This window comes from Patagioenas fasciata, chromosome 24, assembly GCF_037038585.1.
Source record: "Patagioenas fasciata isolate bPatFas1 chromosome 24, bPatFas1.hap1, whole genome shotgun sequence".
NCBI classification, from domain to species: Eukaryota; Metazoa; Chordata; class Aves; order Columbiformes; family Columbidae; genus Patagioenas; species Patagioenas fasciata.
Window position 1 is genome coordinate 3,041,625 of NC_092543.1, and position 27,175 is coordinate 3,068,799.

Consider the following 27,175-nt stretch of genomic DNA (forward strand, 5'->3'; position numbering starts at 1 on the left):
CTCTCATGGGCTGGAAATCAAAAATCTTGGTCTGCCTCCCAGGGAGAAAGAATCACGTCCAAAAACCAGATGCGTCCAGGCGATAGACTTTGAAAAGCAGGGCTAAATGGCGCACAATAGATGTGGTGAAATATCCCGAGTTGGCTCGTTTTCCTTCGGCAAAACCTTTTGGGAAAGGGTCTTGTGTGTGTGCCGTGTCACCGGTGGACAGGGGAGGGGTTTGGCCTGAGAATCCGGGAAGGTCCTGGGAGGGTTTGATGTAAATCGGTGCCACGAGGGCTGCGTCCGGTGTTACCGACATACACCCGCTTCAGTCACCTCCTCTGGTCTGTCGCGTTCCTTTGAGGAAACAGAATAACTTTGCAAGCTTTTGGGTCATTTCGTCAAGAACGCTTTGTTTTTTACTGCTAGTTCACGCATAGAATTCTGCACAGCGGGCAAAGCACGCGGTTCAGACGGACCCGGCTGCCAGCTCTATACCAAAGTGTGCTCAGATTAGATGTGGTTTTGGACACGTTCCTATCGAATATCCACGTTTTGAGCAGATATTTCAGGCCCATCGCTTAACCGGCGATGTTACAAATATGTGACCGTCCTCTGCTCCCTGGGGTGGGATTTGTAACCACATCTGCTGGGATTTACACGCAGAGGATGGTGCGGCCCGCGGTTGCTCGGAGGAACCTCACCTAATGGTGCTCCTTGCGTTAGATTTGCCCTCAACGGCTCTGCAATAAGAACCTCGCTTGCCGGTTTTGCTCGTAAATGAAATTCTCTAGATTCTGTTCGTCTGCGGATTTAAAAATGCAAAAAGAAAGCAGCCCAGAGGCTAAAATATGTATTCCTGCCTCATTTCAGTGTGGCGCTTGTGCGGGCGGGAGAGACGCCCTCCCCAGGGCAGCGTTAGAGGGAGCTCAGCCACTTCGGGCCTTTGCCTCTGTGATTGCTTTTCCGCAGTTACTGGAAGCTTCAAATCTAATTTAAACATGAAGATCTATTCTCGCTCTCTATTAATGTAATTTTAAAGGAAAAAGGAGGAACTGTGAGTCCGCCTCATTTTTTATTCTCGTCCGTCTCGCGGGGAGCGTACTTTCCGCTCCCACAATTTGCCTTTGGTTTGCTTGCAGACTTAGCAGTTGGAATTCAGGCCAAATAGGTAATTGGTTTGGATCGGTTCAATAAACTTCTGTAAGTTTTTACACGGAAAAAAGTGTCCTGAGTTTTGCGCTTTTGTGTTTCCCCGAAGCGAAACGGCTCCCTTTGACCTGCACACGTCGCTGCGCGCGTCCCTGCCCGCAGCAACTCACCTGGAAGGGAAGGTCTGCCCCAAAGAGACAGCGAAGCCTCATCAGTGTAGAGGTGCCCAGCACGAGCAGGACCAGAATATTAAGGTGACAAACGTAATTTCACCAGTTTTCTCATTCTTAGAGAAGAATGACCGGTAATGTTTAAAATCCGTATGGGAGGGAAAGGAAGAGCCGAGGTGCATGGGAGGGCAGGCTGGGTGTAACCTGCCCCTGGAATATCAGCGCTTTACAATCCCCCTGCCCTCCTCAAGTGGTTACTCAATAGGGAAAAGATAAATAGAAGAAATAAATCTAAAAAAGAAAGCATCCTGCTAGCAAAACCATTTCTGGAGGATGAAGAGAAGGATTTGCTGATGCCCTGATGTACCGAAACGAACTGTGAAGGTAAGACCCAGCGCTTTGGGGGTGACTTTACTGAACACGCGTCTAGGGGCGCCAGGCGATGGATAAATGGGGTTTTAGGTGCCTTTTGCGTCCCTGTCCTCAATGTGTTCCCGAAGGGAGGAGAGCGCTGGGTGTTTCCTCCTCCACCTGTAAAAGCAGAAGCTACAGAAAGTAAAGCAAGACTTGGATGGACAAGTAACTCCATTGAACCGCTGGGGCGCTGCCTTTAAGCCTAGCACAGTTACATGCTAATCCTGTAACATTATATAGATGGGGCTTTTTTTTTCCGCTTACACAAAGGAGGAAGGGGCTCAATTCTTCTTTCTTTTTCTTCAGCGAAAAGCGATGCTGTGCAACACAACGGTGAGCTCCGGCTCGCTGGCATTGCCATCGGAATCCAGCTCAAAGGAGCGAGCTTTTGGGGAAGAAAGAGGCCTCTCTCCCTCTCCAGCCCAAATCTGATCTCCAGATTAGCTTGCTGGTTATCAGTAGAGGCGACGGTTGCGATTGCAACTCGGCCCTGGAAGAGCATTGAAGAAAACGGACTTTGCGATTGCGAGGGGACCGAGCCATCGTTGCAGTCATCAGCACTAATTGCCAAAGGAGGACCGGCATGCATTCTCCATTGACATAGGATTTCTCCCTGCTCTGCTGAGATCGGTCTAAAATTTCAGCCCTGATTGCTCCTCTACTCTACGAAACAGGTTGGTAACTCTTTTCTTCCATAGCTAAAAAGTTGTATTTTTGAATGCAATATGTGAAGTAACATATTCTTTATTGTCTGTCGTGTTTCCCAGTCTCGCTCTTGTTCTGCCATAGTCTCCACTAGTTGTTGCCTTATATAAAGCTGAGAAGGCAGAGAGGCTGGTGTTGAAACTATATCTTTAAGTAATGTGGATATAGTGTCTGAAGCTGAGCACACAATATCTTCCTGGGAGCTCTGCCTGTGTTGTAATGAGAGGAAGAGATCGGCGAAGAAATCAAAGCAGGTGTTTTAGCGATACTTTCTATTGGATTAATAATGAGTAACAAATTGCATTAGGCACAGAAGGAATTAAAGCTGGCAGAGGATTTCACGTTCGTTTTCCCTGCTTCTCTCTCTGTCATTGATTCCTGTTCAGCAAGGAGTTGCCCAGCTGTGTAAATGTTTGTGCTCCTTCCACACTCATCAGAAACGGTAAGCGATCGTAGTGAGAGCAGCCAGCACAAAGGATTGGTCGAAGCAGCGCCTGAAGCCCCTTAACTCCGAGAGCCGCTCACCGGCTCTGGCGTTTGGAGCAGCACGAAGCTGCTCCCTTTGAAGTCAGGCAGAAGAATCCATCCCTGTGCTAAGTGCATTGGGGAATTGAACCATCGGGGCTATTCACAGCTTCCAAAACGCTGCGTGGAATGGGCAGCAGCTTTTCTCTGTGGTTGTGGGCTTGCTTTGATGATACCTGCAGCTGCTATAACCAGGGAAGTGTTATTGCATCGTTTTGGGTCTGTGTGGTGGGTGCAGAACCTGAGCCATGAAACATCCGAGTGTCGGCAGCGCCTGGGCAGGTTGGGGTCCCCCAGGGTTTGTGATGTATCTCTGGGTTTCTCTCCTTCCTACAGGATGAACAAGCGATCGTTTCTCGGAACCTGGGTGGCCCTTTTGGTGCTAACGGCGCGGCAGAGGGGTGAGTGTCTCCCGCTCGGGTGCTGCGAAGGGGGTCACCTCGGAGCGCTGCTGCGCCCACAGACCCCAGAAGGGCTCGGAAAACACTGCCTTGGTGGGAGCAAGGACAAGAACCAGGGTGATATGGTGTTCAGCAACCGCTGATTTCAGGGGAGCACGAAGCGGGGAATCAATGCACCTTCGCGGTGCCGTTTTTGTCCAAGTGACAACTTGCATTGCGGGAGATGGATTGGCAACACGTGCAAATGGGCCTCGGCTCATTGGGGGCAATGACGCGATGGTCGTTGACATTGACCGAGGAGCTCAATACAGCGCTGGCAAAGCCGGCAGGGTAGACGGGCCAAGAAGCTGTTGATCGTGGTGAGCGTTCTACGTAATGTGTACATATATCATCTATACGGCTGTGTGTGTGCGCATGGGGTGTTCCAGAGGTTGCTACGAAACATTTCAAAGGTTCAACATTTCAGGTTCAGATAATGAAGAATCCTCCAAATTTTCCATTAGGAATTCCGCATCAGGGAGTTAAAGGCAGAACAGACAATGTATGTGAAGTATTGCAGAAGAGAGACAGAAATATTTATAACATTTAAAGCATTTATTTTAAAGTAAGGTTGTTTGAGAGCCCAGACTGCAGCCCAGCCAATGCTACTGCACAAGCACACCAGGGTATTTAAAGATCTTACTCTTATTCCTCTATAGGAGTCAACATTTCTTCATATTTTCACACCACAATGTTTCCCCAAATCTGAACAAGATTAGCAATAAATAGGAAAACACACAAGAAGCGACCTTATTTTATTCTTTGACGTGCTCTTGGTTTAACATTGAACCACAAGCTTCTACGGGAAAAGACACATCAGTAGTTACACTTACAAGGGAATGACTTTTTCAAAGCAAGGGAAGGTACGATGCTGTGAGGGTTGAGCAGGCTGACCAACATCAGCCAGTAAAGGGCAAAGTGGGTGAGCGACAGGCAGACGTCCTGGGGGTTGGGTGGGGAGGTTCTCCTGGGGTGCTCAGCCTGCTCTGACCGAGGGGTCAGCGCTGCTTTGGGATCCCGTCCGTGCTGCGGTTGTGGAAAAGCACAGGAGCAGCTCCCCAGCCTCGTGGAATAGTTAATGTTGTGTTTCGGTTCAAAGACGGGCATGCAGAGCTGGTGCAGGCAGGAGGAACATCCAGTTAGATGTGCAGATGTGCATGGTTGGTACGTGTGGCCGGCTTGAGGACCTCGAATGAGCAAGCCCAGAGTTGGGAAAGTTGCAAGATGTTTCCCCGTTCAGCTGCTGATTTTCCAGCTCGGGCAAAAGCTGGGGGTCTCTTTTCCTCCTGAGGACACCAACTCATCCGTGGGAAATGTCCCCGGGGCAAAAGTCACAATCAGGAGAAGCCGCTGGGCTGGGTGACGCGACGCGTGCAGTGTCACACGAGCAGTGCTCAAGTGTTGGCACTGAGTAGTTTTTCTGAGCGTTCTGTGTAAGAAAGAAGCAAAATCCACGTCTCCTACCTATGGCTCAGCTATCGGGTGAGTAACAGCTGTGAAATGACTGATTTCACTGCCTGGCAGCCAGGAGCTTCGCTGCGGCCCTTCGGATGTACCTGTGAAACCAGGCTCGTGGCTCCAACACCGTCATCCTTTATGTTGTGCGGGGCGCTCAGGCCACGCGTGTGTGTCTTGGGAAGTCAGGATGGGTTAGGCCAGGCTTCCCCTGGTCTCCTTTTCTCCAAGGACAGTTAGACCGGGTGTGCATGCGAAGCCCGCAGGCAGGTTTGGGCAGGAGCATCCCCAGAGCCCGTCCTGCATCCCTGATGGTGCAGGGTGACTTGTCCCGTGCTGGAGTCTCTGAGCAGCGCAGGGTGGGACCGGGGAGATAAAAGCATGTTCTGGATCCAGGTGAACAGAGCCGGGATTGCTCAGAGCCCGGAGGCTCCTGTCGGCCAGGACTGAGTGTTGTAAGGACAGGGCGCTGCTTTCCTACATCAAAGAGGGGAGGACGGGAAGGAAAACGTGGCCAAATCCCCGCTTGCTCTGCGAGGAACCACAGCAGCCGCAAACTGCCAGAAATCTGGGGTCAGATCCGGCAGGGACACAGGTGCCCTGGGGCCAGGAGTGTCCACCTGCGACTCAAGCTGTCGGATTCTGGCCTGGTAGAAAGCGGCAGGTTCTTATTGAAACGCATCAAAACTGCTTCTGAAATATTTTTAGGAGAGACGGTTTCATTTGCCGACAGCATCTTTTAGCAGGAAACCTTATTTGCCAGGAAACGTGGGAGCAGTTGTGACATCTCGGGCTGTAACCCCGAGCCCGGAGGGTGGGACGTTGCCATGAGGACTCTGTTCTCCCTCTCGTTCCAGCTCACACCATGGCGAGTCTGTACCCATTCTGGCAGAACGACACGAAAACACCCAAAGTGGATGACGGAAGCTCTCCCGAGATCAAGATCTCCGTCCCGTTCATCTTTTTTGGAGCCCCGTACAGAAGCGTTTATGTGAGTGGGGAAGCAGACCTTCCCTTTATTCTTTTCCCTGCAATTAGCAGCTGCATGTTCAGCCTGCTCTCCCCATCATCAGGAACCACAAGATTTATTAGCACCTACCTGACAAGTTCTTAGATTTCATGAACTGATAGGTTTTATGATTAAGAAAGTCAAAGGTGTATTTAATAGGCTAATGTTCAGGGGGAAGAATATAAAAGGCAATAAATTTTCTTTGTAGGTGATTAAATGGTGCGGCCGCGCTAAGGCCTTGACACAAGGAACATTATTCCTGTTACATGACAAGATACAAGAACATACAGCACAAAATAAAGGGTGACGGTTTGGACCTGCGTGTAGGTGCCTGAGACAAGGATGTTCTCAGATGGCCACTGGTGTCATTCAACCAGGTCTCCCGGTGGTCTCCAAAGCCAGGGTCCCAGCTGAGCCGAGCGCCACCTCGCTCTGATGGATACCCCGACTGCATTGTCCCGTAGGAGCCCCGTTTTCAGACTTCTCATGGTTTTCTTCTGTGTGGGGCTTCCTGCGTTCAGCCTTTGGCCACCACTGGTGGGATGAGGTTGATTCTGTGCTGAATGAGGAGGAGTTTCTTCTCGTGGTTCACCAGGCGGTTTAGTGCAGCGTAGATTTTGTCCCCACGCAGAATATATTGTTCCAGATCTTCTTCAGTCCGTTTGTGCATCGCTCCTTTCACATCTACATCTCTAATTGCATCAGATAGATCCTTGTAAAGATGCACCTGGTCAAACTCAATGCCATGAGTTACAAACGACTGAATGAGTTATCAATGGCTGAAAAGGGCTGGTCAGGCTATGTCAACTGGTGTCAATATTATGAGCCAATATTAGCCAATATGGTGTCAATATCAGGCCAATTTATGGCCTAAAAGCCACTCGCCCCACGTTTTCAGATAAACCAGCAGATTCAGCTCGCTCAGGCGCGCGGGGATCTCTTTGCGCAGGTCAACAACAACGGCGTGATCTCCTTCAACGCGCTGGTCAGCCAGTTCACGCCAGAAGCGTTTCCCCTGGCGGACGGCCGGGCCTTCATCGCGCCTTTCTGGGCAGACGTGCACAACGGCATCCGCGGGGAGATCTACTACCGGGAGAGCAGCGAGCCCGAGCTGCTGAGGAGAGCGTCCAGAGACGTGCGGAAGCACTTCAAAGACATGTCCTCCTTCTCTGCCCTATGGGTCTTCATCGTCACCTGGGAGGAAGTCACCTTCTACGGAGGGAGCAGCACCACTCCGGTGAGAGCGATGGGCTGTGGTGTTTGTTGGTTGAGTATATGTCCCTACATATATATATACACACACATATATATATATATATAAAACCGTCCTGGCCTTTGTGCATAAAACAGAGTGAGTTGCTTTGTTTTCTCTCTCCTCAGTTCTCCTTTGGGCAGAGGAGCTTCTGTCTGGAGGAGCTGGCTCTGATAAACAGTCCAGCTCTTTTCCATTTGTTAGAGAGGCTCGAGATTTAATGCATATTTTTTGCCAGTCCTGGCAGCGCTTGCAGAAAAAAAAGCCACACATACATATATATTTGCAGACAGCAAGCAATATAGAGATTCATGTATTGCCTGAAGAATTACATTTGCAACACAATGCAATTTATTTTGCTATAGAGCAGCCTTCCCGGTCAATAGCGACCGGGGCTCCGGGTTAGCACGTGGGATGGCACAGTGCAACTTAAGCAGGAAATTCATCGCAATGCAGAAAAGCTGCAGTAAACAGCCCGCGGATGTGGCCTTGGGGACGCTGCGGTTACTGTTTCTCAGTGACACCCGAGCAAACAGGTGCGGTTTCCGAGAGCCTCGTTAGATGGCTGGGGTGCCCAACGCACGTTTGGCCGCCAGCACCGAGCGGGGAGATGTTTGTTGTTCATTTGAGCGCATCCTAAAGCTCCCGGTACCGCGGCAGCTCCTGCCGCCCGCCCGAGGGACCTGACCGGAGCAGGGTTTGCTGCTCCACCGAAGAAACGTTGTTGTTGCACGGCCAAAGCGACAGTGTCTTTATGTGTTAGTCCCTTCTGATCTCCCAGCAGTGGCAAAAGACTTTGAAAAGGTGAGCGAGCATGCCGAGGAGCTGAAACCAGAGCCGTGGAAAGGACGCAGGAGCAGGAACGGGTCCCTTCCTCAATCCTGAGGCGCTTGCGCTCACCTCAGCGCCAGTATTCAAATGTAAACGGGAATGTAAAGCGGTGCAAAGTGACCCCCAGCCCCTCGCAGTCTTCCCTTCGTCCAGCAGCACACGTGAACTGTTGGTGACGCAGGGCTAGCGCTTCCTAGCCTGAGGTGACTCCATCCACGCGCTTCACCATAGCGGCTGAGAGGCGTTTCTGCAGATTCCTTCACAGTTTGCAGAGCCAAGGTGGCTGGTCTGAAATAACTAAAACGAGGGGCCGCCCAGGCTGCAATCCTGCGCGCTCAGAGGCAGGAATTGCGTGTCACGGCGTGGTCTACGGTGGGCGAGGACAGAAAAACGCCAAAAGCTGGGAGAAGTAATGGATTGTTAGGTCCCAGTGGTGACCTCTGCCGCTGGATCTGCAGGATGGAGGGGATATCTCCAGGGGAAAGGCCTTTTGTGTCGTTCTGTGCGCCCACAAAAGGGAAGAGCTCAGGGCTACACCACCCTCACCAGTGGCAAAGCACGTCCTCCTTACATGGGACCTGGGCTGGCAATCGCCTGAATATATCTGGGGTTTTGAGGGCTGGAAATGCAGAGTCATTTCAAGCGGGAGGAAGAACGCGAGCAGCAGATTGAGCAGGTACCGAGGGATTTGGCAGCCGAGCAAAGCGCATAATATCCATGGTTGGCTTGGATGTAATCCACTGTTAGCAGTGTTGTAGGATACGAATGCGGAAGGGAAGCGGGTAAGATAACGCGGCGAGGAGGAAAGCTGAGGTAGGGTAATGGAAGATAACAGGTCATAACAACCCAAATCCTGCCGACTGTCTTTTCCTCGTGAGCTTGTTCTCATGCTGCCATCTATTGGCATTAAGTTGGATCAGAGACAGTCGTCTTGTCCTCCTTGGTGGTGGGGACGAGAGCTGGTGGAACCACAGCAGCGAGGGCGAATGTTTCGGGTCTCATGCGGCTTCACCGCGAGGCTCGGAGACGAACGCGGCAGAAGGGCCGGGTGAGAGAATGGCTCTCACCTCCTGATTGTGCTCACCGCTTCCAACAGGTGAACACCTTCCAAGCTGTCCTGATCACCGACGGCGTGGCGTCTTTTGCCCTGTTTAACTACCACGAGATCAGCTGGACCACGGGGACGGCCAGCGGAGGGGACCCCCTGACCGGGCTCGGCGGGGTGATGGCGCAGGTGAGTTTTTCACTCCTGAATCCGTCCCTGGGGAGCTCTCAGATGGTTGCCCGTATCTTGCTTATGCCATTGATGTTCCCAGCACTGGCCTTGCAAGCGCACTGAACGGCATGGTGGGATGAGCACCCCAAAATGGGCGTCAGCAGCAACGCTACAGCCCGTCCCTCTGCCCGAGGGGTTGAAATTGCTTACTTGATGTGTCCAAAATGCTGCAGATGTTAGAGCTGCCTTTGCTGTGCCCTGGAGCTCTGCTGTGCCCCATCGTGCCTTGGCGCTTGGTCTCGTTGGGAGGCGGACACAGTTACTCTGTGCTAAGTAAGACTGTGGGTGGTTTCTGTCCCGCTCCCATCACCAAACCCTTTCTCCTTGATGGTCCCAGTGCATCTCTGAAGGGTCAGGAGGGCTCAGATTCAGCTCCAGCACCGCTGTGCAAGTGAAACCACCCTCCATCACTTCCTCACTTTATAGTGGCTGCTCAATACGTACACCCATAATCTTATCTATATATGCATACATAAATGTGTAAGTATCCATCCATACTGCTTGTAGGACCTGTTGAGCTTTTCACGTGCAAACAAACCATCTGATAACTGGAACGAGACTTTAAAATGAAAGAAGATACGCTCAGGAGTTATTGTGGGGGGCAGAGGAGTGCAGAAATGCTCTCCCATAGCAAAGATGTGCGATGAAATTCGCTCTCTCTCTGTTCTAGGCTGGCTTCAACGGTGGAAATATCACCAACTTCTTTAGCATCCCGGGCTCCAGAACCCCAGATATAGTCAATATTGAAGAAACCACCAATGTGAACGTCCCCGGGCGCTGGGCTTTCAAAATAGATGGCAGAGAAATAGATCCGGCCAATGGCTGCAGCCTGAGAGGTAAGGGGGAAAATGGCTGTTTTGGGGTGCAGTGCAGCGGGAGAGCATCCTCGGCAGCGCGCGTGAAGAAGCCATTGTCGGCTGTCAGTTGCCTCATGTCCCTGTTGGCATTGTGTCGCCCAGGGGGATGTCATCACGCTCTCGGATGGCCGGATCTGGCTCACAAGGACTATTTGCAGCGAATTCTCAGTGTGGTGTTGCTGTCAGCCTCCATTTCTGCACCCCAGAACCTGAAGACAAGGGCAGGTGGTGCTCGAGTGTTTCACAGGGATAAAATGCCACCGAGCATCTTTTCTGTGACGCTGACGGTGGCAATAGGAAGGATCTGGGGATGGTTATTTCATTGTGGCCCCAGAGTGGGAAAGCTGATGGTGGTGTCCCATTTCCCTTGTTACTGCAGGAGGAATAGCAGGTTCTCCAGGCAGGACAAATGTCCCTGTGCCGGTTCCTGTGCGTGTGTCCCTGGCAGCGTGGGGATATGAAGAGGATAATAAATGCACACGGCGGCTGCAGAGGGACTCTGCTGCAGAGAGATTATTGCATTATCATTTGACAAATAAAACTGTCAGGAGCATTCGCTGTGCTCCGGGAGTCTTTCTAGCGAGAGAGACTTGTTGCTTGCTGAAGGACACCAGAGGTGTCACCCCTCTAGACATGTGGCTGCTTTATGTCCTAGGTTAGGGCTCTACAAGACCCTGAGGCTCTTGCAGCCTCAGGGGAGGTTTCGGGTCCAACCACCCCAGCTTCCTCCAGCTGCCGGCCCCAGGTAGAAAGGCTGGGCTTTGCAAAGCCTGGCTTTGCAGATAACAGCAGCGTGTGGCGATCCTGCCACTGGATTTGCATTTCACGGTGGACAGCGGGTCACGCACCACGAGGCACCGGAGGCAAACGGGGAAGGTCTCGCTAAAAGGAGATGTTGCATGTTGCAGGCAAGTGGAAAATAGCTGCTTTTTTTTTGTAGGAGGCAGGGAAGAGAACAAAAAGTTTAGGAGAGGGTAATTCAGGCAGCGCGCGCGGCGGAAGAAGTGTGAAAGGCGGCCATATGGAGGAGAGGGAATCTCTCACGGGTGTTTGCCGCCCTGGTTCTCCCGTCTTCTCTCGCGTCTCTCACCAGACAAACCTGCCTCCCTTTATAGTAGCACCGTGTAACAAGTCTGCTCGGTATTGCTGTGCGATCACTCAGCGTTTCCCTTTCTCGCTGGTGTGTGGTGTGGAAGTTACCGATCAACAGCGCTTTGGTTTCGTAACTCCAACAAGCACTTTCTGAATGGGAGCGTCTTGCTTCTGAGCCACTGGCAGCATCATAGAATCGTTTAGGCCAGAAAAGACCTTCAAGATCAGCAAAGCCAAGCCTTACCTAGCACTGCCAAGTCCAGCACAGTCGCTCTTTGACCGGCAAAATTATGTGAACAGGGGAATTATAGAGATACCTACAATGCTGTGAGACGATGCAAGTACAGCGACAGCACTGGAAACGGAGTCCAGAAGGCGTGAGCTCTACCAGTGGATTTTCTCTTTGAGAAAACAGCCCAAATGGCTCATGTCCTGCGATTCTGAAGCAGAACTACGCTGGTGGGTGTCCAAAAGAGAAGGAATAGCTTTTAATGAAGCCAGACTGTGTGATGCAGCACCGACCCCAGATTCGTGACAGTGGTCGCACCACCCTGTGGACTTAAGGCACAGGTAGGACGCGAAGGGGACGCACGATACGTGGAAGATGAAGCTTGCGATCGCAGTGCATTGCTGAGTGGCTCCTGACGGGAGTCTGCAGAAAGCAAGCAGCCGAGAAGCCCCACAGCAGGACGTTTTGGCCACGTTCCTGACTATATGGCCATCAAACCCCTCCAAGGACCGACGCGATGCGGTCAGAGCGCATTCCTCTGTTCAGAGTAGCCATGTAGCATGGGTTTTTTTCCTTTCTGTCGTTCTAGGACAGTTTCTCCGTCAAGGGGAGATCTTCTGGGACAGCGCCAACTGCACCACCAAGTGCCGCTGCCTGGACTTCAACAATGAGATCTTCTGCCAGGAGGTGGCTTGCGGCCCCTTTGAAGCGTGCGAGCTGAAGACCAAGTTCTTCCAGTGCGTGCCGGTGGAGAGCAGCACCTGCGTGGTGTTCGGAGATCCGCATTACCACACCTTCGACGGCTTCCTCTTTCACTTCCAGGGTTCCTGCTCCTACCTCCTCGCCAGGCAGTGCTGGCCAGGCTCCCAGCTGCCCTACTTCAACGTGGAGGCCAAGAACGAGAACCGAGGCGGCTCCTCCGTCTCCTGGCTGAGGGATATTTTTGTGGAGGTCTACTCGCACAAGATCGTGCTCCCGAAGGGCAGCTTTGGGAAAGCGAAGGTAAGAGCCCCGCTGGAAGGAAAGGACTGGGGATCCTGGGGACAGCAGGGTGACCATGAGCCAGCACTGGGCCCTTGTGGCCAGGAAGCCAATGGGACCTGGGGTGGGTTAGAAGGGGGTGGTCAGTAGGTCAGAGAGGTTCTCCTGCCCCTCTGCTCTGCCCTGGGGAGACCACACCTGGAATATTGTGTCCAGTTGTGGCCCCTCAGCTCCAGAAGGACAGGGAACTGCTGCAGAGAGTCCAGCGCAGCCACCAAGATGCTGGAGGGAGTGGAGCATCTCCCGTGTGAGGAAAGGCTGAGGGAGCTGGGGCTCTGGAGCTGGAGAAGAGGAGACTGAGGGGGGACTCATTCCTGGGGATCAATATGGAAAGGGGCAGTGTCAGGAGGATGGAACCAGGCTCTTCTGGGTGACAACCAGTGACAGGACAAGGGGCAATGGGTGCAAAGTGGAACACAGGAGGTTCCACTGCAAGAGGAGAAGCAACTTGTTGGGGGTGAGGGTGTCAGAGCCTGGCCCAGGCTGCCCAGGGAGGTTGTGGAGTCTCCTTCTCTGCAGACATTCAAACCCGCCTGGACCCCTTCCTGTGGAACCTCAGCTGGGTGTTCCTGCTCCATGGGGGATTGCACTGGATGAGCTTTCCAGGGCCCTTCAACCCCTGACACTCTGGGATTCTGTGACAGAGGTTGTGGGGCCAACTCGTGCCCCCTCTTCTCCTCTGATACCTTGCTCAGGTGGCCTCTGCGTCCTATACCGACAAGAGCCCTCATTCTCCCCCTTACCCTAATCTTTGCAAATAAACAGCCTCCACCTGACAAAACGCGACAAACCTCGGCTCCCTATGCATGGCCTGACAGCGCTTCTGGGCCCCACACGTCCCTCAGGGAAGGGGACACATGTGACAGACCTGGAGGCAAACGCCTGTGGGTTACTGCCAGCTGTGCTGCTGTGCATTTCCTAACCCTGAGACCCTGTGATGGGGCCGTACGTCTCCTGTCCCCATATAAGAGCTCTGCTATGACATGTGCCACCTCAGTCACCTGCTGTTTTTCTTGCAGGTGGATGACTTGGTGGTGTCTCTACCTATATCCCTCGAACTGGGCGCAATAAAAATCTACCAAAGCGGCTTGTCCACAGCGCTGGAGACCGACTTTGGCCTGCTAGTGACCTATGACGGACAGCATTACGCCTCCGTCTCCGTTCCTGGCACGTACATCAACGCCACGTGCGGTCTGTGTGGAAATTACAATAAAGACCCCGAGGACGACACCCTGCGCTCGGACGGGAGGCTGGCTTCGTCTGCGCCGGACCTGGGCGAGAGCTGGCGAGTGCCACATCCCGAGAGAAAATGCTCGTCCGGCTGCTTGTACAACTGCAGCCTCTGCGACGCCGCCACCGAGTCTCTGTACTTCACCTCCGAGTACTGCGGCTTCATCAACAAGAGCGGCGGGCCGCTGTGGGAGTGCAACGCCGTGGTGGACCCCACCGCCTTCGTCCACAGCTGCGTCTACGACCTCTGCGGCGCGCGGGATAACGGCACCGGGCTGTGCCAAGCCGTCCAGGCGTACGCCGCGGTGTGCCAGGCCCTGGGCATCTCGGTGGGAGAGTGGCGCGCACAGGCGGGATGCAGTAAGTGTCGGCGGGCTCGTGATGGGAACCAGAGGAGGGCAGTGATTTTAGGGGTGAGATGAAGGTCAAGAAATCCAAGGGAGGGTTTTGCTCAAGGCTGAGGGAGTCGGGCAAGAGCCCATCAGTCCCTTCTCTCCGTGGGATTGGAGCAAAAGGGTGGCAGGAGTCAGGCGCCAGGTGGGAGCCTCTGCAGATGGGTGGCAGCGTGATGAGCGACAGAGGCAGGATCAGATAGGGACTGACCAACGGCACGCTTCTCAGCCCACCCTCCTCTCTTGCAGGATTAAATAGCTGTGGGCAGCTTGAGGGCACTGGGGATGTTCTTGAGAAGTTGTTGCTTGCATTAAAGAAATGGAGGGGACAATTCTACTGTCACGTGGGGCTCCTGGGTCATTGGGGTGACCTCATTAATAGTTAGCAATATGGAAAGGGGCAGTGTCAGGAGGATGGAGCCAGGCTCTTCTGGGTGACAACCAGTGACAGGACAAGGGGCAATGGGTGCAAACCGGAACACAGGAGGTTCCACTGAAAGAGGAGAAGCAACTTGTTGGGGGTGAGGGTGGCAGAGCCTGGCCCAGGCTGCCCAGGGAGGTTGTGGAGTCTCCTTCTGTGCAGACATTCAAACCCGCCTGGACCCCTTCCTGTGGAACCTCAGCTGGGTGTTCCTGCTCCATGGGGGATTGCACTGGATGAGCTTTCCAGGTCCTTCCAACCCCTGACATTCTGGGTTTCTGTGTGTCTCTGTTGTGGGTCAATGGTAAAGAGGTAGTTGGTCCCAAACGGTGCCGTAACAGGGTCCTCCTGTTGTTTGTCTCCCCTCTGCACCCACAGTGACCGCCGTGCAGTGCCCGGAGCTCAGCCACTACTCGGTGTGCGCCAGCAGCTGCCCCGCCACGTGTTCGGACCTCACGGCCCCGCGGTCCTGCACCTCCCCATGCGCCGAGGGCTGCGAGTGCAACCAGGGCCACGTCCTCAGCACCGACCGCTGCGTTCCTGTCCAGCAGTGCGGCTGTGACATGGACGGCCGCTACTACACTGTCGGGGAGTCGTTCTGGGCGGCAGCGGACTGCACGGTGGAGTGCCGGTGTGAGGACGGCGGGGACGCCAGGTGCTTCAACACCTCCTGTCCTGAAGGAGAGGTCTGCACCATCGAGAACGGCTACCAGGGCTGCTACCCCAAGCGGGAGACGGTGTGTTTGGTGGGGCAGAACCAGGTGCTGCGGACGTTTGATGGTATCGCCTTCCCCTATCCACTGGAGCACTCCTACATACTCCTCAAAACCTGCGCGGAGACACTGGACTTCATCGAGGTCGACATCAGCCAGAAGAAGGCCGGGTCAGTGCCCGATGGGCCCCGTGTCGTGCGGATACAGGCGGTCGGCCAGGAGGTGAAGATCGGAGGCACCGGCCTGTCGGAGATCAAGGTAAAGGTGGTGATGTCCCATCCCAGGCCTTGGAGGGTGGGGTGTGGGTCAGGAAACATTTAGCATGAGCCGCAGACAGGAATGTCTGTGCAAAGTCACATCACCCTCCCTGACACATCTCAACCCGCTTGCTACTTGTAGGTGAACGGTTACGATGTGGAGCTGCCCTATTTCCATCCTTCTGGCCGCCTGGAAATCTACCGTAGTGACAATGGCACTGTGATGGAGTCAGAGGGGCTCCTGGCTGTCGCCTACTACGATTCAGGCCTCCTGGAGATCCGCCTTTCCACCGCCTTCTTCAACTGCACGGGGGGCCTGTGCGGCTTCTTCAACGACAACGCCGGCGACGAATTCTGCCTGCCCAAGGGCAAGTGCACGGACAACCTGGAGCTCTTCCTGGAGAGCTGGACCACGTTCGACGAGATCTGCAACGGGGAGTGCGGGGACCTCCTCAAGGCTTGCAACAATGACTCGGAGCTGCTCAAGTCCTACCGGAGCCGCTCCAACTGCGGCGTCATCAACGACCCCACCAACAGCTCTTTCCTGGAGTGCCACAGCGTGGTCAACGTCTCCGCCTACTACAGGACGTGCCTTTTCCGCCTCTGCCAGAGCGGGGGCAACCGCTCGGAGCTCTGCGACTCGGTGGCGCGCTACGCCAGCGCCTGCAAGAACGCCGACGTGGACGTCGGTCAGTGGAGGAGCCACAGTTTTTGCCGTGAGTCCACCAGAGCTTTTTTTTGGGGTGGGCAGATGGGGATGTAGACCCTGCTGACCTCAGGCAGAGTGTTTTTCGTCACGAGCTCGCGGGTGTGCAGAGGTAGAGCTGCTTTTCTTATGGGATGCTAAAAAGTGCAACCTCTCTTTCCTTGTTCCCTGTCTCCAGCGGGCAGCTGTTGTCTATAACGTGGAGGTTTGAGGGAGGCATCATTCAGGAGCCTTGGCCTCATTTCCTATAAAAACCGCAGGCACAGGTGTTGCTCAGCAAATGTTGGGACAGGGCTGTGACGTGAGGAGGGTGATGGTCAAGAGGAGAAGGGGTTACAAAGTGGATAGAAAGAGCCGGTGGCCAGCAGGGTGCTGGGACTGTTTTCCCTCTTGCCTTTTGCCCCCTGAATCGGTCACCGCTCACCCCGTTCCCACCTTTTGCCAGTTCCCTCACCCCACGGTGCCGTGGGGCTGCCAAAGCTGGGAACTCACGCTCCATGTCTGTTGGCTCCGCAGCTCTCTCGTGCCCGGAGAACAGCCATTTCGAGGAGTGCATGACCTGCGTGGAGACCTGCGAGACGCTGGCCACGGGCCCCGTCTGCACAGACACCTGCGCCGAGGGCTGCCAGTGCGACGAGGGCTTCGCGCTCCGCGGCACCCGCTGCATTCCCCGCGGAGAGTGTGGCTGCAATTTCGAGGGGCGCCAGCTGGCCACCAACCAGACCTTTTGGATGGACATCTCCTGCCATTTCCTCTGCTACTGCAATGGCTCTGACAACAGCGTGTACTGTGAGAACGTCTCCTGCAAGGATGACGAGTACTGCCTGGAGGAGAACGGCCTCTACTACTGCCACGTCCGCACCGACGCCTCCTGCATCATCTCCGGTTACGGACACTACCTGACTTTTGACGGCTACTCTTTCGACTTCCAGAGCAGCTGCGCGTTGGTGCTGTGCACCACGATCTCCCGGCCCAGGGCGGAACGCTCGGACACTTTCCCGGCGTTCACCGTCACAGCCAAGAATGAGGATCGGGACACCTCTCTGGCTCTGTGGATCAAGCAAGTCGAAGTGGATGTCTTCAATTACAACATTGTCATCCACCGTGCCTACAAATATACAGTGCTGGTGAGTGCGTGGCCACGAGGGCAGGGGTTATTTCTCCCTATTGTGGTTTCCAAACCATGGAGCGATTCCCGAGGCACAAGGCCTTACAGCTTCCAAGGCTTTCTGGGGGCAGGGAAGGGCGTGCGCTCCTGTTTGTCCCCAGCGTGCCACCAGGCGCAGCTTTTGGAGAGGGTTTCCAATTTGGCTGCCTTGTTTTGGATGTGGGGGTGAGGCCGGCTGTGACCGTGCTCCCGGAGCACCGAGCCACCCTCCTTCACGTCCTCCGAGCATCATTCCCGCTCACGACACACCCGTTTTCTGCTCCGCAGGTCAACGACGAACGCCTGTACCTGCCTCTGAAGCTGGGCCAGGGCAAAGTGAGCATCTTCGCCTTTGGCTTTCACGTTGTGGTGGAGACCGACTTTGGACTGAAGGTGGTGTACGACTGGAAGACCTTCCTCTCGGTCACCGTCCCACGCAGCTTCCAGAACCTGACTTACGGCCTCTGTGGCCGCTACAATGGCAACCCCGAGGATGACCTGGTAGCCGCGGGCGGCACGCCGGCCGCCACCATCGCCGACTTCGTGCAGAGCTGGGTGAAGCGAGACGCGTTCTGCCGCGTGGGCTGCGGTGACCGCTGCCCTGCCTGCGGGAAGGTGGAAGGCTTCTGGAAACCCCAGCAGCTCTGCAGCCTCATCCCGAGCCAAAGCGGCGTCTTTGCCAAGTGCCACAGCAAGATCAGCCCTGGCTTCTTCTACAAGAACTGCCTCTTTGACACGTGTGTCGATGGGGGAGCCATGCAGACGGCCTGCAGCTGGCTGCAGAATTACGCCAGCACGTGCCAAACGCAGGGCATCGCCATCACCGGCTGGAGGAACTTCACGTCGTGTTGTAAGCACCACCCTGTCTCGGGTTCTTCTTCCCTAGAGGTGTGGGGTTGTGGGATCGGGTCTAGGGAGCCACGTTCTTGTGGAGCTGTGATGAGCTGCGTGTGGTAGAGCGGGAGCAGGGATGGAAAGGGGAAAGCCTCCAGTTCCAAAGGTCTCAGCCATCCCTCTGTTGTTCATCAGGAATTGTATTAGTTGGTTTCAAAGCCAGGAGTATGTGTGTTTAGTTTAATGAAGCCACACGCTCTGTCAATAAGATTACGATGCGATGTTCAATTAGGCTGACGAGGATGGGGGCCGTGAGCCTCTCTGGCAGCCAATCTATCTGGCAAATCAGATGGGAAGTAATTGTCTTTGCTAACAAGACTGAAAATTACATTTATGTTGTTCATCCTTCTAACAAGCAAACGGGTGGCTCAGAAGTCACCACTCTCGTGGGCCCAGGGTGGCAAGGCCACACGCTGGGTCCAAAACAGTCCCTGTTGGGGTGCCAAGAAAAGCGGCACAGGCTTCGGCTCTCACAGGCTTTGCACTCCAACACCAAGCCAAAACACGTCCCCGAAACGTGTTCCCGTGCAGATGGCGCAGAGGCTCCGTACGCTGCCCAAAAGGCCCCACGGCATGGGCACTGCTCCCGGAGGAAGGCGTTAATGTGGTGTCAGCGAGGAGCCCTGTTTGCAGGGAGCACGGGGAAAGGTGCTGGGGAAACTGGTGTCTGGGAGCTCGGAGGCAGTGGGGAGTGATGGAGAAGTGTTGCTCAGCTTGGAGCTTGTTGCTCAGATGGTAAGAGGTGTAGGATGGAGGGACAAAGACCGCGAGCTCCAGGTTCCTCTCTGGACAGCACAGTCCATGTTAACCACCTCAGCCGGGACAGTGGCAGCAGGGATTATGCCCCCAGGGTCAGTTTTGTCCAGGGAGCTCATCAGTGTCTGTTTTGTCCCCTTGGCGATGTTGCAGCCGTCAGCTGTCCCCCCAACAGCCACTACGAGAGCTGCGTGTCGCTGTGCCAGCCCCGATGCGCCGCCATCCGCCTCAAGAGCGACTGCAGCCACTACTGCGTGGAGGGATGCCAGTGCGACCCCGGCTACGTCCTCAACGGCAAGAGCTGCATCCTCCCCCACAACTGCGGCTGCTACTCCGATGGCAAATACTACGAGGTACGCCGCTCCTGTCCTTCTCTCGGCGTTTCTGGTGCTTTTTCTGATACTCCTGGGCAGCGTTTCGTGCTCTGAATGGGAAGGACGGTCCGGCCATGCAGGTACCGGGTGCAGTCTGTTTGCCAGACAGAGAACCTAAAGGGACAGGTCTTCTCCTTCATCAGCACCATCAGCCGTGTCTGCCGGCCACGGCCACGCTCAGAGATTGCTCTGAATTCTGTGGTTTTGCACTAAGCAAGAGAGGGCAGGGAGCAAGGGGCAGAGCAGGCGGACATCCATCGAGGGGAAGCGGGATGTGTAGCAAAGCCGTGGCCTGTGCGCTGGTGTTTGCTGGGGCCAAGCTGTCCTGCGGTCTCCAAGTCCTCCTCTGAGCTACAGAGCATTTTACTGTTGCTTCTGCTGGGGGCGGGTTGAGCTCTGATCCAGCGTGCACTCGGATCTGCTGGCTTAAACATCTGCTGTGCCAGTCTTGTCTGCAGCCTGAGGGTTTTGCACGGCTGCTCTTCCAGAGCTGTGGTCTGAGGAAGGCTGGCAAAGAGCAAGGAAAGAAGGCTCAATTTGATGGCCCGTGGTCCTGCGAGCCATGTGGGAGAGGGGCATGAGCCTCGGCCCGGCCATCCTCGGAGGGTAGGGCAGGGTCCTCGGTCCTGCCGTCTGGTGACGGGTCCCTTTTTCAGCCCAAGCAGCTCTTCTGGAACGGGGACTGCACCCGCCGGTGCCGCTGCTTCCGACGCAACCTCATCCAGTGCGACCCGCGGCACTGCAAGTCGGACGAGGAGTGCGCCCTGCGCAACGGCGTCCGCGGCTGCTTCAGCACCAGGAGCTCTTACTGCCTGGCGGCGGGCGGCGGCGTCTTCCGCACCTTCGACGGGGCTTTCCTCCGCTTCCCCGCCAATTGTGCCTTCGTCCTCTCCACCATCTGCCAGAAGCTGCCCGACTTCTCCTTCCAGCTCATCATCAACTTCGACAAGTGGTCCTCACCCAACCTCACCATCATCTCCCCCGTGTACTTCTACATCAACGAGGAGCAGATCCTCATCAGTGACAGGAATACCGTCAAGGTAAGGGCTTGTCGGGGGCATCCTCTGGAGCAGGGACGGGTGGCAGGGGACCAGACCAGGATGGCACTTGACGATCTCCACGACACCCGAGAAGGTTCCATCGGTAGCTTCGCGTCCCAGTTGAGGCAGATCTATAGGTGAAGGATGTGGCTGTTGTTTGTCGGGCTGTGCAGAGGGATGGCAGCCGGGACAACAGGGAGTTTGTAGTCACCTACCCATCCACATCTCGGTGATGCGGGTGAAGCTGTATTGTTGGATAGAGGGGTACGGAGGGCTGGCTGTCACTGTGGTGTCACTCAGCCTCTGCAGGACACCATCTGTGCCCTTTTCTGGTGAGCAACGAGTCCCAGGCTCGAGCCTTGAGTTCTCTTTGTAGCGCAGCCTTGCGCGAGCATGTAAAGGAGTTGGTCCACTCAGAGCTATTAGTCAGACTGGAGAAAGCAGGGGGATGTGGCAGCCCCTGCCAAAGACAAATTGGTGTGTTTTCACAGCTGGGACAGCAGAGGGAGGTCTTGGACCTGTATGGGGACAGCAGGAGGTGGTCTCGGACCTGTTTAGGGACAGCTCGCACTCTCATAAAGCAGAGGGGACGGGAGGGATGTCAGCCTCCTGTCCTCTCCTGAACCAGGTGAACGGCAGCCTCGTGAGCATCCCCTTCGTCACGGGGCTTTCCACGAAGATCTTCAGCCAGGAGGGCTTCCTGGTCATCGACTCTGGCCCCGACATCCAAATCCGCTACAACGGCTTCAACGTCATCAAAATCACCATCGGCGAGCGGCTGCAGAACAAGGTGTGCGGCCTCTGCGGCAACTTCAACGGCGACCGGACGGACGACTACGCGACGCTGCGGGGGAAGCCGGCGGTCAGCAGCGTGGTGCTGGCGCAGAGCTGGAAGACCAACGGCATGCAGAAGAGGTGAGCGGTCGGACGGCCCTTCCCCACCAGGTGGGAGCGGGACCGGCCGCCACGGGGGCCCCCGTGACGTGTGCGGTGCCCACAGCTGCAACGAGCTGCAGTACTCGCAGTACGCCGCCTCCTGCGACAACGTCCAGATCCAGGAGCTGCAGAGCGACAGCTACTGCCTGAAGCTGACGGACATGAAAGGCTTCTTCCAGCCCTGCTACGGCCTCCTGGACCCCTTGCCCTTTTACGAGTCCTGCTTTCTGGACGGCTGCTACAACCACAAGAAGGTGCAGCTGTGCGGCTCGCTGGCCGCCTACGGCGAGGCCTGTCGCACCTTCGGCATCCTGGGCACCGAGTGGATCGAGAAGGAGAATTGCTGTAAGAGAGCTGGGGGCTGACATGGATGGGGGGAGCCACGCGTCGCCGGGACCGCAAAGGGTGGCAGAGGGGACCGTGGGGTTGGCAGGCGGCGGTCGGACGCGTCCTCCCCGCGGTCTGAAGGTAACGATCGTGTTTGCGCTCCATCTTGTGCTCTTTAGCAGGAGTGGTGGAAGATCCCTGCGTGGGTGCCGACTGCCCCAACCGCAGCTGCGAGCTGGACAACGGCGGGGAGCTGTGCGGCTGCATCGAGCCCCCGCCCTACGGGAACAGTGAGTCCTCCGGGGTCGGTGCACGAGGGACCATCCTTGCGCTGGGGCTGCGGGAAGGGAGGTGCCGAGGGCCGGGATCTCTGCCCAGACGCAGTTGTGAGAGCGTGGTCAGGTTTTATGGAGCATTTTTTCTGGAGAAGCACGTTATGGGCGTCTGCGCATCAGGAGCAGCTTGAGCAGCAGGGAGGGCAGACGGGCAGGGTGTGCTGCAGGAGGCGATCGTGTTGTTTCTGTTGGTGGGGAGGCTGCGGGCCTGGGCTGGTGTTTCCATTTTGTCAATTGGAAGCTATCTCGTCTTCTCCTGTAGCCACCCAAGACATCATTGATGCGGAGGTGACCTGCAAAGCTGCCCAAATGGAAGTGTCCATCTCCAAGTGCAAGCTCTTCCAGCTGGGTTTCGAGCGCGAGGGCGTGCGCGTCAACGACCGCCACTGCCCCGGCATCGAAGGGGAGGACTTCATCTCCTTCCAGATCAACAACACCAAGGGCAACTGTGGCAATCTGGTGCAGGTGAGCCAGGGCATGGGGCACGTAGGGCCGGCCTGTTCATCCTGGGTGTCTTCTCATTCACATGAGCTGTTCCTCATCCTGCCATAGCGTACCCGTTGTGGCATCATGTGGCTTTTTTAGGGGCCAAGGTGTTGGTTAGGAGCAGGGGAGCAGAGACGGCCGGTCTCGAGCGAAGCCCCATGTTCCTTTGGCAGTCGAACAGCACACATATAGTGTACAAGAACACGGTGTGGATCGAGAGCGCGAACAACACGGGCAACATTATCACCCGTGATCGGACCATCAACGTGGAGTTTTCTTGTGCCTACGAGCTGGACATCAAGATCTCCCTGGATTCGGTGGTGCGGCCAATGCTCAGGTAGGAGCCGGGATGAGCCACATGGCGAGGTGACGAGGGTCTGAAGCGACGTGGTCAACTTGGGGGTTTGTAGCCTTTCCTCTCTCTGAGTTTGTATTTTTGTTGTCCTCATTAGCGTGATCAACCTGACGGTGCCGACACAGGAAGGGAGCTTCACGACTAAGATGGCCCTGTACAAGAACTCCTCCTACAAGCACCCTTACCGGCAGGGCGAGGTGGTGCTCACCACCCGCGACGTGCTCTACGTGGGGGTGTTCGTCGTCGGGGCCGATTCCAACCATTTGATCCTGATGCTGAACAAGTGCTACGCGACCCCGTCTCGGGACAGCAACGACAAGCTGCGCTACTTCATCATCGAGGGAGGGTGAGCAACCGTGGGCCGGGCAACTCAGCACGTTTAGGGTCACGTCCTTTGGGGAAGGCACTCGAAGGAGTGGTAGCGTCAGTCAGGGGGGCTTTTCAATCTGCAAGATGGCCGAAGGAGATCTGGACGGGGAGGAGAACAGTGAAGCTCACAGTGTTAGTGAAGGAGTTTTTTCACTTAACTGGAGAGCTGCAGCCTTCCCAGAGTTGTTGATGCAATGGGCGTTGGGGTGACTGCGGGCGATGGGGGGATATGGACCATGGCAGAGGTGTCTTTGGACACCTGCAACATGCCAGAGAACAAGCTTTAGAGACAGGACAGGCTACTGCGGCGACGTGGGCAAGGGACCTTAGAGGGATGGGGTGAGCGGTGTCCCTCGAGGAGGGGTCCCGGTCACAGGAGGGCTGGGGTGAGACTCACCGCCTCGTCCAGGTGTCAAAACATGAAGGACAACACCATCGGCATAGAGGAGAATGGGGTGTCCTTGACGTGTCGCTTCCACGTCACTGTCTTCAAGTTCATCGGGGATTACGATGAAGTTCACCTGCATTGCGCCGTGTCCCTCTGCGATTCGGAGAAATACTCCTGCAAAATAGTAAGTGCGACAAGCATTGTGGGTCATGGATTTGCCTGGTCAACATGGCCATAGCGAGGCAGCCAGAGATGTAGCCTCGGGGAGGAGTTGGGAGGGTGGCATGTCATTAAGGTGTTGGCAGGAGAGCCCTGCTGCTGGTAGGACACCTCAGGACATATAAAGGGGGAGTGTCAGGAGGATGGAGCCAGGCTCTTCTGGGTGACACCCAGTGACAGGACAAGGGGCAATGGGTGCAAACTGGAACACAGGAGGTTCCACTGCAAGAGGAGAAGCAACTTGTTGGGGGTGAGGGTGGCAGAGCCTGGCCCAGGCTGCCCAGGGAGGTTGTGGAGTCTCCTTCTCTGCAGACATTCAAACCCGCCTGGACCCCTTCCTGTGGAACCTCAGCTGGGTGTTCCTGCTCCATGGGGGATTGCACTGGATGAGCTTTCCAGGGCCCTTCCTATCCCTGACATTCTGTGGTTCTGTTTATCCCTGTGCAGAACTGCCCTCAGCACACGAGGATGGCCAGCGCGTTTGCTGAGGAGACCAAGGAGCAGATCATCTCGGTGGGGCCCATTCGGAGGAAGCGTAAGTGTTTGTGACCCCCAAGGAAGGCTGTGGGGTTTTGTTTGCCATCCAGTTCAAGGCCAGCAATGTGTTGTGGGATCCCGGGGCTCCGGGGTGAGGGAGCATGCGTGTGTTTTGTGGGGGGATGCTGGTCTTTTGAGCAGCATTCGGGAAAAGTGCAAGACAATGCTCAAGGGGTTTCTGCTGAGGGCAGAGGCTGCGTGGGTGCTGGCAGGTGTGGCTCGTGTAGGGGTCTGCATTGCTGTGGGCACAGGTGTTTGGAGTTCCCAAAAGGCCCCTGTGAGCATCCGACTAGGTACAGCTGTGGGGTTGCTGGGAAAGCAAAGGGTGGGCTCCCTTGTTGCAGTGGGGAATGTGGGTTTGAGGCAGCCAAGGGACAGGGTGTGAAGGTCTGAGAGTATGGCTCACACGTCCCCCTCTGCTCTTGGCGCGCAGGATCGGACTGGTGCGAGGACAACGGAGGATGCGAGCAGATCTGCACGAGTCGGGCGGACGGGCCGCTGTGCAGCTGCGTGACGGGGACGCTGCAAGGGGACGGCAAGAGCTGCAGGGGCAAGTACCGGGGTCGGTGCAGGAGGAACAGGGACAAATGTACCAGGAGGCTTCTGTGCCCCAGCCGAGGGGCCGTGGTGGCGAGATGTGCAGGGAATACGGCTGGATTATGTGGCGTGGCACAGAGGTGGAGGGCAGGGAGCCGGGTGTGTGCTGTTCCCAGGGGATGGAGGTGCCTGGCAGCGTCAAGTCTGAGCGCTGCTATGACTGAGGCTTTGTAGAGCTGGCAGTGTAATGGAACAGTGGTGTGGAACGGGGGCAAAGCAGAGGCCAGGATCCAATCTATGAACTCAGGGGACTGTGGAATGCAGAGCGTGGTGACGAGACAAGGAGGATGCCGGATGGGTGCAGCTCGCAGGGCCTCCGGGCGTCAAGGAGAGAGTCACCCGTTGTGTTAGTGCCAGGACCCAGCTCACGTTTGTCCCGTTTCTGTCGGCAGCCTCCAGCTCTTCAGGGGAGCACCGCGCCCCAGCGACCCTGCTGTTGGCGGCCCAGCTGTGGCTGTGGCTGCGCGCAGCTCCGCAGGAACCGACCTCGTAGGCACCGCTCCAGCGCTCAGCCAAGGACTGTTCTCACGCCAGCCAGCGTCTTTGTAGGGTAGGAGACAGCATCCCCGCAGCAGCCAGGCCGCCACCGACCCGTCCCACGGCATGGAGGCAAGAGAGGGACTAAACCCGGAGCGAAAGCCGACACGGACCCGGAATGTGGCAGTCGCCGTGACAGCAAGGCAGCGCTGCACATTTGGCAGCATTGAAGCGGGAATTGGGGTTTTTTTTGCAGCTTTCTGGCGGTAATGTGGGACTTGGTATTTTTTTTTTACAGGTTGCCATCATTGATGGGGGGTTTGAGGGGTTTAATTTTTGCAGCATTTTTCCAGATGGTCCCTCGTAGCCTGCACCGTAGGGGACTCGCACCCCGGTCGGTTGTGTGGCTCGGGACAGAGCACCCACAGGTCTCCAAGTTCATCGGTAGCTGCCGTCGGTGTCTCAGGAGCGCACGGGCTCAGACCAAGGTGGGTGTCGCGCCACGGGGTCATCGTCGGACGTCATGTCAGGACGCAGGGTCAGACCGCTCCCCGGAGCAGGTGCGGGTCTGGGAAAACTGCTTGTGCAATGTGGTAGCGAGAAGCTGGTCCCGATGTTTGCAAAGAGGTGCTTTCTGCTGGGCACAAGGAAAGGAGGAGCAATGGGGGGCAGAATTCCCACCACGGCAGAGGATTTTGAGAGCGGGATCGGGGTCCATGGGCGCGGGGAGGCGTCGGCGCACCTGACGGCGGAGTCGGTCGCAAACGGCCTCGGGCGCGGCGGAGCTGGGGGAGCTGTCTGCGTTGGTGTCTTTTCTTGTGTTTGTACTCTGAAACGGCTGCGTGGGAATAAAAAGTGTTGTAACCCTTCATAAGCAGTGTGGTCCTGTGTGAAGGGGTCGAGGATGGCGTGAGGCAGGAGGGGCGGGGAGCTGCGCGGAGCGAGGGGTTTTCAGGGCGAGGGCAGGGGCCATGTATGGGGAACAGCAGAGGTGAGGGTCTGGGTTGGAGGTGGAGGGAGGAGGTGAGCGTGGGCTTTATTAGTTGAGCAGGATGAAGGGGGATCGGGGTCAAGGTGAAGGAAGGGGGGACCTGAGTTCTCAGAGTCCCAGGGAGAGCTGAGGAGCGTGGTGGCTGCAGAGGAGTCACCGGTAAGCACGGTGGGTGAAGGTCGGGGTGCGTGGTTGGTTTAGAGGAACAGGAGCCGGCAGCTGATGTCAGGAGCTGGGGTCTGGGGGTGGGCGAGTAGAGTCAGTGTGCGTCTGGCAGATTTGGGGCAGCCTGGTTGAGATCCCATGCCTGATCGTCCAGCCCTTACAGTTAGCAGGGAGGCAGCCGGCACACAGGCCGACGTTTTTAGGGTTGGCAATGAGGAGCAAGCGATGAAGCCACTGACCAGCCACGATGTGGCATTGAGCAGCGGAGACACATCATACAGCTACTGAGATACGCCGTAGAGCAACAGGCACATGGCGTAGAGCAACACAGACATCACGGGCAGAGGTTGGGTGCGTGTGCCGGTGGCGGTCACAGTGCACGGGTGCGGGTGTCAATATGGCACAACTATGTATCGAGAGGCCAGCAGCAGACAGATTGCTGCTGGCACCAGAGGGGACACGAGCCCTCGGTGTGTGGGAGCAGCAGGAATGGCCCACGGCACTCCAGGCTCTTCAACGAGGGAAACAGCATCACAGGAATGTGAGGAGCCCAAGGTACGGGGGGCCGTTTTGGGGTTGCGGTGTGGGGCGGTCATCGTCGGTCGGTCCGGATGAGGGGGAGGACGTGAACGC

The 27,175-nt window shown here is 56.1% G+C and overlaps 1 protein-coding gene across 5 annotated transcripts; it reads left to right on the plus strand.

Moving 5' to 3' along the window:
• The first annotated feature begins 282 nt into the window (after positions 1-282).
• Positions 283-26,260, plus strand: TECTA (tectorin alpha). 5 transcript variants are annotated; one of them, XM_071798850.1, is made up of 25 exons: positions 283-1,688; positions 2,025-2,392; positions 2,810-3,349; positions 5,701-5,834; positions 6,802-7,089; positions 9,032-9,169; positions 9,882-10,047; positions 11,979-12,391; positions 13,450-14,020; positions 14,852-15,444; positions 15,586-16,159; positions 16,666-17,276; positions 17,585-18,146; positions 19,100-19,299; positions 19,977-20,360; positions 20,989-21,275; positions 21,361-21,641; positions 21,803-21,913; positions 22,221-22,423; positions 22,618-22,781; positions 22,897-23,145; positions 23,578-23,740; positions 24,223-24,310; positions 24,746-24,862; positions 25,302-26,260. In XM_071798850.1, the coding sequence occupies exons 3-25, from the start codon at positions 3,118-3,120 to the stop codon at positions 25,400-25,402; spliced, it is 6,630 nt and encodes a 2,209-aa protein (XP_071654951.1). In that variant the 5' UTR covers positions 283-1,688; positions 2,025-2,392; positions 2,810-3,117; the 3' UTR covers positions 25,403-26,260. The 5 variants fall into 5 exon arrangements, with proteins under 5 accessions (XP_071654951.1, XP_071654950.1, XP_071654953.1 ...); XM_071798849.1 differs by having other exon boundaries at positions 283-2,392; XM_071798852.1 differs by having other exon boundaries at positions 283-2,392; positions 3,285-3,349.
• Positions 26,261-27,175: the final 915 nt, after the last annotated feature.

Coding starts and splice junctions, on each gene's coding strand:
- TECTA (XM_071798849.1), top strand. CDS start 3,118: ATGATACCTGCAGCTGCTATAACCAGGGAAGTGTTATTGCATCGTTTT. Junction 3,350..5,700: donor GCTAACGGCGCGGCAGAGGG/GTGAGTGTCTCC, acceptor CTCTCGTTCCAG/CTCACACCATGGCGAGTCTG. Junction 12,392..13,449: donor GCAGCTTTGGGAAAGCGAAG/GTAAGAGCCCCG, acceptor TTTTTCTTGCAG/GTGGATGACTTGGTGGTGTC.